This window comes from Vanellus vanellus (assembly GCF_965231255.1).
Source record: "Vanellus vanellus genome assembly, chromosome: 2".
Lineage (NCBI taxonomy): Eukaryota > Metazoa > Chordata > Aves > Charadriiformes > Charadriidae > Vanellus > Vanellus vanellus.
Genome location: NC_138906.1, coordinates 127585485 through 127603735, shown reverse-complemented (window position 1 = coordinate 127603735; position 18251 = coordinate 127585485). Strand labels below are relative to the sequence as shown.

The window sequence follows — 18251 nt, the reverse complement described above, 5'->3', positions numbered from 1 at the left end:
TTGCATGGCTCTGCAGCATAAGAAATAACAATTGTTCAGTTGGCATTTGAATAAAGAGGCAAGTAAGCAAGCATGGGAAGAAGAACAGAGCCAGCTTCCACTGTTGAGAAAGCCTTAGACACGGGATGGCACCTGCAGGAAAATACAGTGATGCTCATTTGTTAGAATAAACATTAGCTTGTTAATAATACACAACTCAAAGTACAGACAGCAAAATATCTGTCCCTTCAAGTAGAACAAATTACGCAGGGGGTAGTCTCTGCCCTTGAGAATCAATGGGAATTGATTTAAAGGGACTGCAGTCCTGTTAAAGAACTGCAGTGGGTTGGCGGAGCTTTGCTGGCTAATCCAACGTGAACCCCAGGTAGAGGCGGCTTTGTGAGTCAGAAATGATCTCAGAAACAAAAGATATTTACTTGTAGGTTGCTATGGGCATATACCAAGGCTTTGGATTGATGATCAGTTGAGCAGCAAAATACGACAACTATCTTTAAAAATGTTCCTGCTTTGCACTTGATAAAATTACTTCCGTATTTGCATCTTTAACTTGCTGTTTCTTCTCTAACTATAGAGGCTTTCTCAATAGCCAGGTGTTATGCCAAGGAATTTTTGAGTTTTGTACTGTGACATGAGTAAAGAAAGTCTGTTAGATAACCTGAGCGTTGTCTTCTCTCATCGGTGAGGTTTGCATATGAGACTCATAAGCACAGGAGGAAAACGGAACAAGGACAAAAATCAAAACAGTAGCTAGTAAATTTTGCAAACTTGTTTGAGCGAATCTTTGAAGAAAACAAACTTTTCATGACATGCTACACTTACGGATCATGCATGAGGCTATGGACACCTCCATAGTGATTTCTGCTGAAATCAGGGTGATACTGTTCCTGCTTCTAAACAAGCAAAAATTGGTAACTTATAATATGGTTGAAAGTCCTTCAGCAGTGATTTCCATGATAAGCTGAGTGATGGAATACCTGAGCATGAACAAATACTACGAGGGTTCACCTACTCTGAAGATTCACAGCTGTTCCCTTATTATAATAAGACTTTTACCACATCGTCTACTTATCTTTCCTATTTTTTTCCCACTCTACACCTTTAAAAGTGTTCCAACCCCCCACCCCCCTATGTATGTGCTCCTCAGCTGTGTAGGAACAAGTCGATGTGAGGACTATCAAAGCTAAAGGAACATGGACTTACAAATCCACTATTTGCTTACGGACGTACTGCACGAAAAACTAAGAGCATGAGAAAATGCACAAGCACTTGAATAACACCAAGCCTACAATACTCCACACACAGAAAAGCCCATTTTCTGAGCCTATTTTAAACCTTTGTGGAAGCCATCTGAGATTTATCCTCTGTAAAGAAAATAATTTTAAAAAAAGCTCTTTGACCTATAATCTATTATAAAGATCTAGGATTTCTAAATTTAACAATGACTGGCATAACAGCCATACAAAATCCTTGTCTCCCAGGCCTTAGTTTGAGACACCTTTATATCTTATTGCTAATAAACAACTCCTGTGAATAGCAACGAAATTATATCTAAAAAGTCTCTTTCACTGTCTCCCTGTACGTTCCAGTTTGTTGTAACGTATCCAGAACTGTCTCAGTCAACATCTTTCCTAGAGGAGAGAGTAATTGCACCATAAATAGTATTTTGGCATTAACGTTTGTTTGTTGTTGGTTTTTTTGCTGTTAAGACTCTGTTCCTCCCTTTATCCACTGAAACAGCAGAGGCAGCTCTTCCACAGTGTTTCACCAACAGCTCTTAATCCTGACCGGAGGAATCGCTTCTTTGCTTTCGTGTCTTTTTGATCTCTGGCCTCCCAGCTAAGGTTACCAGTGGAGATGCTTCCACAATCAAAAGTATGTACAGATTGATCAGTGACGTACATACACGTGCATCCTGCGCAGACGGACCGGAGGGGGCTGTGGCAGCACCCAGCTTGAAAACTCTGTACCAGAAGGGGGTACAGCCAAGCTGTGAGCTCTTGCCGAGTCCCGCGTTGCTGTAACTGTGTCCTTCGAAGTACCAGAGTTAGCTTAAATATTAGACCACCCACTCGTTCCTACTGATTTTTATAAACTGCAAGTGTACTAACCTACATCCTTCCTGCTTATGAAAGGACAGAAATGCTTTGCTGATCACAAGCCTTTCTTTATTCAGTATAGGAAACGTTAGCTTCCCCCTCCCCCCCCCTTCTGCTTCACGTCAAAGTAGCTAAAATCCACCTGTATGTTGAAAGCAATGAATAAAATATTTTCCCCAGTCATTCATGCAGTTCTTAGTGTTGTTGCTAAATGCAGTATGTGCTTTGTTACAGTCATTTCTCCAGGATAAACAGATTTCTCCAAGATAAACTGTTCTACAACCAGCACAGTCATCTCAGAAATGAAATTGTACTGCTGCTGGCTAGAACGAATTTTTGGTTGATAAGGAAATAGATGACCAGAAAGAAATTTGGCCAGTTCCTCACTGATGGTAACTAGAGCTGTCTCGATCCCAGCAATCCTCTTTTAAGTACAGCTCCTTGCATGTATAAAACAAATCAAATGGATGAATGATTCATAAGATGAATGATGAAAGCCTAGTTAGGATGAATTTACTAATGTTGCATTTCTTCTAGAACTCTCTTTCCAGTGTGAGCACCAGGCTGAACACAGCTAACAACGGCTTTCTCCCCCCCCCCCCCCCCCCCCAACTGATTAATGTTTGCTCACGGGAGCTTGATTACTGTATTACAAGTCACAAATTTGCAAGATTAAAAATGTCTGTTGAATTAATTAGCTGCAAATCAACCTAAGCAAAGCTTGACAAGTTCCAAGCTGTTCCAATAAAATAAAAAAGGAGGAATCGATAGCAGCCACAAATACATGACAATATGCTGGCACTTTGTGACTATAACTAGTGGCAGCTGCCCTCTCTGCTGACAAAGGAAGATTTTTCATTGTCCGTACAGTGCTGTCTAAAGGCTAAATCCTGCCCAGACCGGTGTGGCAGTCTCACTGATGGCCGAAGTGTTCCCTGTGAAATATCTCCCGTGGGCCAACCCGATAACCCAGGGGGAGCTGGAAATGAGCTGCCTACTTTGTCTTCCCTTTCAATGCCTGCAGTGCCAGCGCCAGGACCGATCACAGCACGTGGGGACACTGGCCGACAGGAAGGCTACCTGTGTCCCAAAATGGGAATGCAGGGAACGATGTTGGGAGTCATTAGTAACTACTTTTGAATTTTCCCTCTGTAGCTACTGCTGTTGTCTGACCCAGTCACTGAGACAATTTTAGATCTATCTGTCCGTAAATCAGATCCTTTGAGGAAGTTACTATATTTTTTCAAACGCTATCCTTAATGATGAAGGGTCACTCAGGTCAGGAACGCAAAACACATACTTGGGTTCGACGCAGCGAGTGCCTTCACTGGCTGGTAATCTTTCCTCAGCTTCATAAAATTTAATATTCATTCTTATCAAACATTGTCTAAGAAACAAGCTGGGATACCCAGATAACAATACAGAACGCATACTGAAAAAAAAGCATCAGTAATTAAAATTTCAGAAACAGCTATTGTGTATTCATGGCAAGTTTAAATTGACAGGGGTATTGCTTTCAAATACATGCATTTGAAATTTATCTTCAGTACATAATCCATGAACTAGCAAATCTTTGCTTCTGACAGCATGTATCGGGCAACTGCATATGTGTTGGATAACAAAGACTCTTGAGTGTTCTTCAGTCAAAATTCAAGTAAACCATCCTAATTATTGCAGGTTATTTCCTTCATAAACTACTGACATTGATAATGGATATTCAGTGAAACAAATACAATCAACATTAAATAAAACAAAGGTTTAATTGATCCCTTTGCCATTTGCACATGTGTTTGTTTCCTTGATTAACTACATGTGATAAATCCTTATTTACTTTGTACAAATCTTTGTTTTTTTCCCACTCTATTCTTTTACCAAAATATTTAAGATGATGAAATATAGCATCAGACAACTTTTCATCAACGTACTGGCATAATACATTGCAAAGCTGTCTCCAATAATGACCGGAATGTGTTTTCCAATAATGTCCTTTTCTTTTTTAGTTATCACTTGATTACCCTTGATGACTATGCTCCTGATGGTTTTTTTTAGGCTTAGAATTTAAATTAATTGTAAGATTAAATACTAATAGAATCTCAGGACTCATTGTCATGTGTATACACACACACACACACATATGTATATATAGGTGTATATATATATATATAGTAATGCATTTGATACAGTAAATTTGCTCCCAAGTATGAGACATGATCCTACTATTTTTATTATGAGAAAAACAAACACTTTCACAAAGAGTACTCTTTATAGCATGCTCTGAACTGTGGGCACCGAACTTCTCGCATTTGCCATAACCTGGGCAATTCGCACACAACTCCAACTCAAACACAGCATCCAGAGAAACCGCATCTACTCCACACGCCTCACTAGACAGCATACAGCCTGCTTGCCCTTTGCTCAGCCCAAACTGATCTTTGTTCGGCAAAAGAACTGGGATCGCAAAGGGGATGCACCACAGGCTCCGGCAAAGCTACGTGGTGTAGCTCTGGTGCGCACACAAAGTCTGCCTGAGCTCCAACGAGAAACTAGGTGAACGTGGCCAGAGTCGCACACAGTGCATTAATAGACCTGATTCAAGGCAGCATATAGAGATTCAGGCTTTGTCACAGTGCTAACCATGATCGTACAGCTTTTGGTCAGGTTGGAAGGTGAGCAGAGTGATTTTGCCTCTGCCCTGATTTTTTACTGTAGACCTTACTCTGGCTGGAGGCAGGCAATGGCGCTGGATGTGCACAACAACTTCCGAGTCCTCAGCACTAAGGGGACTGAATACATCAAAATACTAGAAGTATGTCTGCGTTGCACAGGATAACCTTTGAGGTTTCCACAAGGAGGAAGAACAGCCTCAAAACAAGAGGGAGGGAGTATGCCCTTCTCCTCAGTAGCGTGCAGCCCTATAGCCTTCCCCTGAGAGATAGTAGCTAAAGATATGAATCGTTGCTAGCTGAAGAGATAACCGAGCCTGGCTCTCCCCTTGGTCTCTGCTTACCATGCATCTACTGCTGGGAAAGCAGTCATGGGTGTTTCTGTGCAAAGCTCCATCTGATAGCACCCCAGAGGACCCGAGTCCTTCAGGTAAGACGGGCAAAAGAACACCTGCTTGGAGGATTCTGCCAGGCTTAAGGTGGGAGATAGGAGCTGAGCTACTCTGTGCTGCGAACACCGAGGTGTTTCTGACCAAGTCCAGGAGCCAAATTTTAGGTGTTTGAACCTTTAGCACGCAAAGTTCAGGAACTCCTGGCTAGTGCAGACTGGAGGATCACCGTATTAGCCTGAGGCCCCTGATGTGCCTGCGCGGACCTCTGCGTGTACGCTGCAGCCCGCCAGGTACCTGGTCACCGTGTGTTGGTGGCTTTCGTCCAGCCCTTGCACATTGTTTCCCTCTCTGTGGGCTCTTTGGTGGATGGGAGGGAGAGGGGGGAGGAGTGCTGGACGATGCCCAGGCCTTGTGCCGAGCAGGCTCGTAGCCCCCAAACACAGCCTACATCTTGCCTTAGCACTACGTTAGGTCTGTGAAGGCTCTTCTAGACGTTCAACTAGCAGCGTTTTTACTGCGAGGAAATCACTCGTTGGTGAACTTCGGGTTTGCAGAACCTTTTACACGCTAGGTGGCTGAGCAGGCACACCTGTTTCACACTAGAAATGCTTTTGTGAGGTTTAGTTTAGTGCACACCCCCCCCCCCCCCCCCCAAACCCCATGCCTTGTTAAAAGGATGTGGCCTTTCCTAGAGCAGAACAGATTCCTTGTGTAGAAAAGCTGCTAGCACGCTTCGGGCTACATCATGCCCAGAAGTAAGATCCAGAAGCAATAGCTTCCAAAGATATCTGAAATAAGAGGCTGAAATCTACAGACGCAGAAAATGTTTGTATCCATAGGAGTCATGTCTTTGTTTCTCTGAATGTAGCATCTAGTTACATTAACAAATCCATTACCCTTTTAAGTTTAACCCAACCATTCCTGGAGACGGAGAGTTTTGGTTAAGTTTTAAAATTTCTTGGCTGTTTTTATTTTACAGTGCCTTGCATATAGAGGTTTAGATTTGCTCTTTCTATTAGTTGGCCACTTACCTCGCAATTTCTTGTAAATCTCTGTCAATGAATACAGCACCTATAACTCTGTTGTAATTATACACAAGCTTCTCTCTTGCCTCTCCAGCTCACGCAAATCACCCCATAAATGTGCTGAAGAGGACTTTTCCCCTGCATCTCGCATACCTATACTCTTTGCTCCAGAATTCAGAGTAGGCACATGGCTTACTAATGGACATATAAGATCCTCTGAATAAGAATTAGATGCTAAGCATTCAGAACAAAACCTAAGAACAGGAGCCAAGCTTACGTGTTTAGAAAAAGTTCCTTTTAATGAATGCACTGGGCAGCAATTGGCTTTTGTAAGGATCACTGGAAATGACTGGTTTCATAGACATTTTTCAAAGTCTCCTTAAAAGGATCACAAAACGGCAACTCGGTTCAAATTGGTATATTCTTAAATGTTTGAAATAAAAAGGAAAGAAGAAATGTTTTGATTCATGCTGAGTTAGCACTAAGTTTAGAATATGAATTTCTGGTTGAGCCAAGCGACATTCAGGCTTTTTGGTACGAAGCAGATCTCCAGCTGACTTCAGTTAGGAGCTAGGAAATGAAAACTTTCACTACCGTGTTCTGAATTCATGCTGTTATTCACTCAAGGCCAGGAGCCTCATCTTCTCATATTCATACCAGTGTCACTGCGAAGAAATCCCACCACAAACCTGCGGTGAGGTCATTACTGTAACACAAACGGTCCCAGGGGACCCCTCGCATGTTAAAAAAGGTTTGCAAGTGATCTGTAGATCAGTGACACTATTCCCCTACCCTTGCGTGAGCAAGGCTTTACGAGGTCATCCCCATCTCTCCTGTAATGAAATCTGCTCATACCAGCTGTGAGAAGTCATCCCAGACGCACATCACTCAGCAATTTGCAGCCAAGTGAAAATGATGACAGCATTTGTTTCAAAAAAATGCTATATGTGAATTGCAGTAATATCTGTTGCGTTTTTTTTTTTTTTTTTTTAATTCCCAGATTTTAAAGAATCCGTTCTCATTTTGCACTTTATCTGTTTTATCAGAATAAAGGGGAAAGGATTCAATGCTGGAATGAAAAGACATAGTTCTATAAACAATCAAGGGAGGGTTTCATAACATAATGCCTCTGGTTTATAAATGGCTGTTTGCCACTTACTCCATTTGGCTTTCTGCTGAGAGCATGGGCTTCATGCGAGCTAGTCTAATTGCTACAATTAGCAAAATTAAATGGCTTATTGTGTATTTAGACAATTCTTCCCACATTCTGCATTGTTATACTGCAGAATTAGTAATTACAGTGTTGGGCTTGTAAATTCACGGACACGTGTTGCGATTATTTTCATCACGCACCCCTTGTAGGGACTCAACCTAAATAAGCTTGTTTAGATGGATGCACAAATGCAATTTACTCTGCTTCCCACCATGCACAGGAGCAAGAGAGGCAGCAGTAGGACTCCAGCAATCTGCTGAAGTCTTTTCCTTGGCATTGTGCAGGCAGTGCAGGGGGCGCAGGGTAAATCACAGCATCTCAGTCACTCCCGATTGCGCGACTTCAGGGGCGGAGAGGAGAAAGGGCAGTGGCTTTGGGAGCCAAATCACTGGCAGAGCCAACTCGAACTCAGTACAGCACCACTTTTAAGGCTCTTAAGGAGTTGTATGACCAAATCGCAAACAGTTCAAAGCTGTTTAATTCGGGTTCTAAAAAGCTAACGGGCTAGTTGTGATTATTTGCTGGCCAATAAAAAGTAAATGAATATATTGTGTGATTGGGAGTCTCTTTCCAAATAAAGCAGCACTTGTACTTTTAGTACCACTAATGAATTGCTCCTTTGGGGAGATAATGATATATTGGCTAGACTATCACACAGTTTAAACAAATTTGGGTTTAATAGCTATTCACCATGAATTAGAAATTGCAGCTCCAATAAAATTTTAATTTACCTCCTCTGCTTAAAAGTATACAAAATCAGGCAGCTGAGGTGTAGCATTTAATTTTGGAAGGAAAAATTTCTCCGATGTTATAGAAAGCAATTAATAGAAATTTTGTTGATTTGCCAATGAAAATAGTGTTTATATACCATCATGCCCATATAACCCAAGCAAAGAAACATTATTCTAGCACATGAAGCATATTTAAACCGATGTAAACAAAAGCGGGACTGAGTTTTTTCATCATTAAATCTGCAGGAAAAAAGTATTGCACATATTTTCAAAGAATTAATTTTTCTAAAAAAGATTATCCTATTATAGAACAAATAACTTTTCTTTTAAAATAAGACAAAAGGTTTATCTTACATTTTCTTATATATTTTCTGAATGAACATGGGTACGCATTACCCCTCCTTTAATCAGAGTAGTAAATACTACTTAAATTGCCTTTTCTGTAACACACAAACCCATAACTCTCAAAACTTTAGGACCAAGTCTTTGACCAGATAAATTACCATTACATCAGCTGGCAAATTTGTTTGGTTCATTTAAACAATGCTTACATAATTTTTACTTCTAACACAGAGATGTGATCGTTTTTCTTTACCAGAATATAATGATGAACATTTTTTTTTCCTGTATTCTGGAACGAAATTTAAAAGACCTGATTTTTTCATTATTTCAAAAGCAGAAGTTAATTTTTTTTACAATTCTTTTTTTTTGCTATTGCTGTCTTAACTGAACTTTATTGATTTTAAAACTGTCTGTGGTAAAAAGAATAGTGCATATTGATTATTAACTGTCTATAAGGCCATCATGGGATTTCAGCATGGACTGTATTTAATCTTGACAAGTTTTGTAAAAAATTCTTACAGCTTTTAATGTGACTCTTCACACCAATGCTAATTAAGAAACTGTCCATGTAGTCATCTGAGCGTTAAGATTTCGATGGCCATCCTGTTCTCAGTGCAAGTATCACTGACATTACGAATGTAACACAGCAAGATTTTGGAGAGCAAATTTTGACGCGGCATGAAATGACTTCTCCCCTTTCCTCAAACAGCTGGATTGAATTCTGAAGACAAGCTGTGCCTACGTACTGCCACGTATGGCATCTACTCAGACCCTGCAGTAGTTTGCTTAAGATAAATTTACAAACATTATTAAAAAAAATAAAAATGCTGGGAGAGTAAAGAAAGCAAATGCTGGGCACTGAAAACCACGCGGATAAATAACATCTCTGTGTCCTTCCTTCCAAAACCAAACAGGAGCAAATCAAACAAACTCACCCCAAACCTTCTTCAGAAACCTTGCAATGCACGCACTGGTCCAGACCAAAATCCTTTAAAATCTGTACGAAGCAACGTTTCTTCAATTCTGTAAGCCCCGACCACAGGGCTCACAGCTCTGAGGAACAGCAAGAGAGCATGAGAGGGACATCAGAAGAGGACAAATCTCGCGGACAGCTGTGATGCTGCCCCCCTCCCCAGGAGGTGCTGGAGGGAGGCGAGAGCCGGAGAGCGCTGCCCGCTGTGCCTCACTCATGCTAAAATTTCGGAGTTGTTCAAGAAGCAGCAAACACATCAAACCATTTCCAAAAGAAACCCTCACATCTCGGATTACAAAGCTTACCGTTTGCCTTGTTTGCAAAGAAAACCGGCAATTTCCTTGTGCGAGCTAGCGTTTGATTCTGGAGTGAAGGCGCTACTGAATTTGACGGGAAAAAGGATTTGCTCCCAAAATCTTTTTTTAGCAGTTCTTGCAGCGGTATATTTTCTGACAAAATATGAGTGCTTTTCTCTGAAAAATCAGCTGTGTCTCCCATGGAGGGAATGGGCAATCACTTTGTACAAAGCTTCAGGTTTGGACTATCAAAGAATTCTTTTTATTTAAAAAATTATTATAGAGGCAGTTGGCCACTGCTTAATTTGAAAATACCTAAGATACCCTTGAAGCGTGGGTGTTTTCCGATCTGTGTAAAGTTCCCTCTGCTTTGCAGATTCCCGCACTTTCACAGATGTTTTGTTTTGAGGAACTCGCCCCAGCCAAGAACAACAGGTATCGAACATTTCACTAATAAAAAAAGTCAACATTAAAAACGGCTAATTGAACGCATACAAATAAACATAGGCTGTGTAACCTCGGCCATTTCATAGTACAAATATTAATAATAGGAAAGACTGAAATTTACCCAGCAGCATATACAGCAGTGACTACACTGGATATACCTGACAGTGAAGGTTACAAAACCAATCACCGGGTCGTCTCCATCCAGACAATGCCATTTACAACAGTAACTCTTCAGTTCTGCTTCGCTCTCCTAAAATGGATGGAAATAGTTATAGCAAATTGGTTCGTATGAAATCGCTTGGTGTCTTTACAAGCCACTTACATTTGAAGCAGGATCCACGGTTTATAGAGTATTCTAAAAGTACCCATGTAGGCTTTCATATGGCATTACACTGCAACGCAAATCCGTAATGTGTGAAAACCAGGTCTATTTCAACCTGCAGAAGCCAGTTGATAAAATTCATGGACCAATTCTTAAAATCTAAGCTATAAAGAGAATGAAATGTATTAAAAGATTTGAGGTTTATAAAAAGTAACCTTTTTATACCATATTTTTACTTTACAAAAATACTGAAATAATTCATGAGTTTTTCACTCTGCACCAGCTTTAAAAAAAATACTATCAAATTTTGACTTGCACCTTTAATGCATCTGAAAGCACCATCAGGGGATACTTTTAACATAAAGGAGGATTCCACTGACTAGATTTAGGGAGGTATTTAAAACCCAAAAGCTTGCAGCAAAAGCACTCTGTTACAAGAGATTCAACGTAATTTTTAGATATATCTGGACACAAGTCTTGAACCGGCAGAAGAGGGTCTTCCACATAACTTGCTTATATTATACTTCGGTGAATATACTTACTAAGAGGTGGCTGAAAGCCTTTAAAAGACATCACTTTCACCTTGGGCGGTAAAAATCAGAACTGTCTCTACATGTTGAGAACTTGATTGGTCTTTCCTGCTTCTTGTTCTGGTAGGGCTCGTGCCACTCGTGATCTGTCCCTCGGGCAACATCAACCTTGCAGTTATACAATGTTTGGCACTAGAAGGGTATGGCATGTCACAGTCTCTTGTCACCCCTGCATACATTCATACACTGAATCACGCATTCTCAGTCCTGAAACAGAGACCTTTCAGTGTGTTCACCTCCTCGTAGTTTCTTCCGAAATATCTGAATGGGGTCCTCCAAAAAGTTTAGAATAAGAAAACTATACTTCCCTGTACTTTTACATATATATTCTTTTTTTTGCAAATTGAACACTGAATCATGATTATCATTTAATTTACATCACTACGTGCTAGAGCTCCTTATTTCTCCTGAAAACCAGAAGTGAGCTGCATAGGATTTCTGTTGAAAGTAGCGTAAAGAACTTAAATTGCATTTAAAAAGACTTTGAAGTTCCACAGAAAACAAACGGTTCTGGTAGTATTGATGTTTATGACCTAATTAGTCAGAATTTAGTTTATTTTCCATTGGCAGCCTTACAAACATGACGATGTATCTTTTTATTTAAGAAATATTTTGCAAACCTATTCTAACCTGAATGGTTGATTTAGGGGAGTGTTGAAGACTACTATGCTCCTATTTTTTTCCCCAGAAAACAGTTTTCATAACAGCGACACTGTGTGCTCCAGTTTTGTTATTTTTGCAAAGGGTTTTTTGTTTGTTTTTGCCATTGGTTACGCAAATATGAATCATTCATTTCTAAAATAAAATGCACTACTGGCTAAAGTCGAAAGCTCTGGTCAGAGCCTTCCTATTGGTTTGATTGTTAGCACTGTGCCGTCAGAGTTTCATAGCAGCAAGGAGTCGTGGGTGAGCGTCCCCAGCTGAAGCAACTGATCTGTACGTCTGGGTCAGGGTTTGGGGTTTTTTCGAGGCTTTCAGGTGAAGCTGCTGTATCAGTGTCCTGCAGACAGACTGCACACAGTGGATCAAATGATAATCATGATGGTAGCCAGACTAAGAACACTACAGCTTGCTGCTCTACTTGCAGGACGCAGTTTAGTTATTCCTACAGCCCTACTGTCAACCCTTAATTTGGACTGTAACATCGGAGCTTCTTCGAGCTGTGTTTTCGTTTTGTTTATAATGTGGTTTCATATTCCAAGCGCTCCTGGATAAGGGCATCATCTTTATACTGTAGCCGCGGAGGAGCAGGGGAACATTCAAATGCTAAGATCGCCTTCCTCAGGCTCCTGTCCAACACGTGTCTCTCCCACGCTGGGTACCTGTTCCTGAACAGATCGATTTTAATGACAGATTCCTCAATCCTTGGTGGCCGGGATGAAGGTGTGGATGGTGCGGTGGGTCTCACCTGAAACACAGGCACGCACCCATCCCTCTCTGCAAATTTTTGATCCCGCTCGCTCGTGACACTCCGGTTGTTGGAGATGGACCGCAGAGTGTTTGTGGCCACTTCTGGGGGTAGGGTGAAGGCAGCGGCAGGGTCCTCACAAGCACAGCTTGGCGACTGCCCGAACCTTGGTCCATTGGGGTGAAAGAAGGCATAGTACATTAGCATAAAAACAATGCCCGTTAAAAAGCTGCTGAACACTACACACAGTGCTGGTATGGCAAATGCATCAGAGATTGGTGGGGCCTTGTACAGATACCAGAGAGCACTCAAGGCGGTGTTTTCTAAAAGGATCACAAAATAGTAAATGAAAAGCCTACAGCGTGTCCTTCCTTCCTTGACATTGAACCAGCTGAAGATATAGATTATCCCAACAACCATGTCAAAAACTATCTCCTCCCATTTAGTGATGCAAAACTCTGTCTCGCAGTGGACGATCCAGAAGGTCATGATGCACCAGTGCAGCACGATGAAAATCCCAAAGTACAGCTGGAAAACCGAGGCAAACAGAGCAAAAGTAATGACCCTTGCTGCAATTGTGAAGAAATGCCAGCAAAACTGGATTATAACAGCCATATAACTGATGGGTTTCTTGTCGTCACGGGAGTCACGGAGGGCCTTTTGGTAGGAAGCCAAAGCCCAAGCCAGGGATACGAGAGATGCTGCAGCAGTAAGACCTAGGAGGAAGCAGGAGATGCAGATAAGGCATAATTAGTAGTACATCAGCACTTGGTTAAAACTGGTGAGATCCTTGCTGCTTTAAATGTGTTCTCTGCCACTGACATAATAAAATCTCTTCCTCCCCCTTTAGCTCAGCCAGCATTGAGAAACGGACCTCTACTGCTGAGTTTTCATTGGCCTTGCAATGTTGGGTACACACGAACAAGAGTGGCTATCAAACTACACTCTGAAATGCTTCTCTAGCAATTTCACGTTGCAAACAAACGAACTAATTCACAATATTGAGCAAGTCGGGAATAGGTGTCTCTGTCACCTGTGTGATTTAACAGGATCTACTGTGGTTATTGTTTTGAAGAAAGAATATGAATTTTCTGTCTTTGATAAGTCATTAAATAAGCCAAATATAAAGCAAGTCTTTCTAATTAAAATGCCAGCATCATATACATAAAAACTAAATCAATAAAAATGTGAGCATAAATCTACATTTTAAAAATACATTAATGTAACTTGTTACATCAAAATATAAACTAACTGCCTTACACTTGCTGAAGGAAAGAATGTTGCCCATTTTGATATTTCCATCACTTTTAAACAGAATTTTAATAAGTAGAAAATGTCAAAACTTTATTTTCTTCCAGTTGGAAATTAAAACAAGTTTAGAAAGGTTGGAATTTTCTACTGAATTAAAACTCTGAGTACAGATGCTCCTAAAGCAGGGAGTTATGAGTTAATGTTCATAGAGCTGTTCTGTCTTCCACATACCACAGAATTGCTTATTTATAAGGCCCTGAACTATTATATTTCTGGAAAACCTGTCACATATTTTTCATAAAAAGAATTGAATATAAAATTATTTCTCATGAAATTTTCAAACATTATTTCTGTGGAAATAATTCCTGTTCACTTTAAAACTCAAAAACCGTAAAACAAATTTTTTATAAATGCCTTCCTATGCCTATTTTGAATGTGCATTATTCTTTTTTCCTCAAGTGAGTTTGATTGTTGTGGGTAGATAAACTTTTAAAAAAAGTTGCTTTGCAACTGAATCTAATTTTTGAACTAATCTATTACTTCCACACACTACCAGAAAAATACCTTACATTCCCATTTAAGAAGCGATATAGCTCAGCATAATTATTCAAATGCTTAACACTTACATAATTCTTCTTTACTAGAAGATTAATTTTTATTTACTTACGACTCATATCAAGCTGCTTTGGATGGAAATGGGAATTCAATTGAAATGCAAAACCCCAGTCTTTCAAGTGTATTTATTATTTAAATAAAATTGCAATAAATACGTTGTATACAGAGGAAAAATGTATCAAACATTTTATACTTAAGACTGGTTTATTACCAAAGCAAATTTTATATGCAGTTAATGAATGAATTCATAAGTCTCAGCATCCCAGACTGAGAATTTATTCATAGACCATTTAAAGATAATGATGGTTCAGCTTACTCTATTTCTAAGCAGTTCCCTAACTTTGAACTAGTTATTGAAGTAAGTCAAACTGAAATGAAGAAAACATTTCTTTTGTCTGCTGTTAAAAGCTGTTTAATCATTTCAACAACCTTTGGTTCTGGATGCATAGACAGTATGTTTCTTCCCTGTTCAGTAGCTTTCTTTAGAACTTAACCTTCAAGAATATATTACTTAAATACTATCAATTTTATGCAAATACAGAGTGGTAAATTTAAGCTTAAATACATGTTGCTATTTACTTTTTTTTTTAAAAAAAAAAAGCTTATTTTAAAACAGAAAAATGTAGGTTATGGAAATAATATCTGATTCTGAAGGAAAAAAAAATCTATTTAAGCAAACCACCTGGCTTAACACACTAAGATTTTGCTCAGTGAGTAGTACAGAAGGATTCATCGCTTTCAGGAGGGATTGTGTTTGCCAGTGTTCCTCCCTCAGTCACTGGCAGGGTGCTAATTACGTTGTGAGCTCCCATGAATCCACAAATTGAAAACCCCTTTGTTTTCAAAATAAAAATAATAATAAACAATCAGCAGAGATATAGAACAAACTTAGGATTCCAGGGGGAGTTTTTAATAAAACTTCCTCATTTTTCTTCCCACGCAGATGCCTGGATGCCAAAACACCAACGTTACTTCTGGAAACCTCCTTCACAGAGAGAACAATCAGACAGAAAGGAGACGTGGTATAAATTGTTATTTTCATTTCTAACATGTATATTTGCTTCTCACGCTGGGCTGTCTTTCAGCGACCGTTATCTCCGGAGACAACACTAACAGCTGAAAATGTAAGTTCTCATTTTCCTGTAGGAATGTTTTAAGTATTGAAAAACCACAGTTCATTTCCCTTATGAAATGAAAAGTTTGGAAAGGTAGATGAATAGGATAAAGGATAAGAGAATCTTTCAATACAAATGAGCCACTCTGAACAAGAGCTCAAAAATAGCATTATCAGCACAGGAAAGACTAATGTGAGAGAGAAATCCATATATTTTCTTTGCAAATCTAAATTTAATGACCTCACACAACTCCCCCAGAGGTTTGTAGAGATATCATCAGTTTTGCATTAGGAGGTGTAAAATCATTCAATAATGCACACAGAATGTTCCAAGCAAAATGTTAAAATTCATAGGACTTTCCAATATTCTAATGCTAATTAATTCATAGTCATTGTCTGGGACAGAAAGAAGCAAGTACAATAGTAAAGTAATTCTGTTATTTAAATAGTCATTAAGAGGGAAACATCCTTTGCTTCTACAGAACAAACTCAGGGATACTGGCATACAGGACAGAAAAGGAGACAAGGGAATGTACAAAAGGAAAGAACTGCCAGTTAAAGTATTATGTATCTACTCTTGTGCTATTGGCAACGGTGTTAGGGATATAGAATTAAGATAAGGCTAAACGCTTCATGGGCACCATCCATTTTTACTTTATTGATGAGACCAAGCACTAAAGAATTATTAAAAGTATAATTAATAATGAGAACAATAATGTAAAAGTGATGCAAATGGCAGTTTGCTAATAAATGTCACTATATAAATAATTCACTGGGAATGGCTAGAGATAAAGTGAATTACTGTAGCACTGAATGGATAATTCATTAATTAGAATATATTGATGCATTTGCTGAGTATGCGTTTGCATAAACTTCTTTATCCCTGTTTCATAGAGTCACAGAATGGTTAGAGTTGGAAGTGACCTTAAAGATCATCTAGATCCAAGCCCGCTGCCGTGGGCAGGGACACCTCCCACTAGACCAGGTTGATCACAGCTCCATCCAGCCTGGCCTTGAACATTTCCAGGGATGGGGCCTCCACAACTTCCCTGGGCAACCTGTTCCAGTGCTTTACCACCCTCACAGTAAAGAATTTCTTCCTAATATCTAACCTATACCTACCCTCTTTCAGTTTAAAACTGTTACCCCTCGTCCTATTGCTACGCTCCCTGATAAAGAGACCCTCTCCACATTTCCTGTGGGCCCCCTTTAGGTACTGGAAGGCCACTATAAGGTCTCCCCAGAGCCTTCTCTTCTCCAGGCTGAATAACCACAACTCTCTCAGCCTGTCTGCACAGGAGAGGTGCTCCAGACCTCTGGTCATTTTCGTGGCACTCCTCTGGACTCGCTCCAACAGGTCCATGTCCTTCTTATGTTGGGGGCCCCAGAGCTGGACGCAGTACTTCAGGTGGGGTCTCATGAGAGCACAGTAGAGGAGGAGAATCACCTCCCTTGACCTGCTGGCCATGCTTCTTTTGATGCAGCCCAAGATGCAGTTGGCCTTCTGGGCTGCGAGTGCACGTTGCCGGCTCATGTTGAGCTTCTCACCAACCAACACCCCCAAGTCCTTCTCCTCAGGGCTGCTGTCAGTCCATTCTCCACCCAGCTAGTATTAGTGCTTGGGATTGCCCCAGCCCAGGAGCAGGACCCTGCACTTGCTCTTGTTGAACTCCATGAGGTTTGTACCTCTCAAGCCTGTGCAGGTCCCTCTGGACGGCATCCCTTCCCTCCAGTGCGTCAACCACACTACACAGTTTGCTGTTGTCTGCAAACTGGGTGACGGTGCACTCTATCCCACTGTCCATCTTGCTGACAAAGACCCCCGAGGAACGCCACTCATCACTGGTCTCCACTTGGACATCAAGACATTGACTGCAACTCTTTGAGTGCAACCATCCAGCCAATTCCTTATCCACTTATCCATATCTCTCCAATTTAGAGACAAGGATGTCGTGCTCTTCCCTTATCCACCAATGGTGTAAACCTGTCCTACAAGGCCACCAAATTTGTCAGACATGATTTGCCTTTAGTGAAGACGTGTTGGCTCCCATTGATCACCTGCTTATTTTCCATGTGCCTTAGCAGAGTTCCCAGGAGGATCCGCTCCATGATCTAACCAGGCACAGAGGTGAGAACTGACTGGCCTATATTTCCCCAGGTTTTTCTTTTCTTCTTTTTAAAACTGGGCGTTATGTTTCCTCTTTTCCATTCAGTGGGACCCTCACCGGACTGCCACGACTTCTCAAATGTGATAGACAGTGGCTTAGCAACTTCATCTGCCAGTTCCCTCAGGACCTGCAGATGCATCTCAGCAGGTCCTGTGGATCTGTGCACCTTCAGGTTCCTCAGATGGTCTTGAACCTGATCTCCCACAGTGGGCAGTTCTTCATTCTCTCAGTCCCCGCCTTTGCCTTCTGCAGCTTGGGCAGTGCAGTTAGAGCACTTGCCAGAGAAGACTGAGGCAAAAAATTCATTGAGTACCTCAGCCTTCAAAGGAAAAACTAAAATACATTTATATTACTATCAAAACAAAACTTTAAAGGCACTAACATGGCACCAGAAAAAAAGGATGTCCTATAGACCTAACAGAAAACAAATAATTTGTAACAAAGCTGGTGGTTTAACGTGCAGTTGGGAAGGCTTATTTGCCATTCAGAAATGAACAGAGAAGATTGGACTGTGATCTGTGGATCCACTGCTCATGAAGAAAGAGAATCAGCTTTCCTGCTTGCTCAGCTGTAGCCTCCACACTCTCCTCAGGTGCTGCAGAAGG

The 18251-nt window shown here is 40.6% G+C and overlaps 1 protein-coding gene across 1 annotated transcript in view; it reads right to left on the bottom strand.

Annotated features, from left to right (window-relative positions):
• Positions 1-12267: 12267 nt before the first annotated feature.
• XKR4 (XK related 4) overlaps positions 12268-18251 on the bottom strand; it is a gene marked incomplete at both ends in the record, with an annotated part of 242685 nt that continues 236701 nt past the window's right edge. The window contains one exon of the mRNA XM_082499625.1: positions 12268-13214. Within this exon, the coding sequence (XP_082355751.1) occupies positions 12268-13214 (947 nt within the window). The remainder of the gene's footprint in view (positions 13215-18251) is intronic.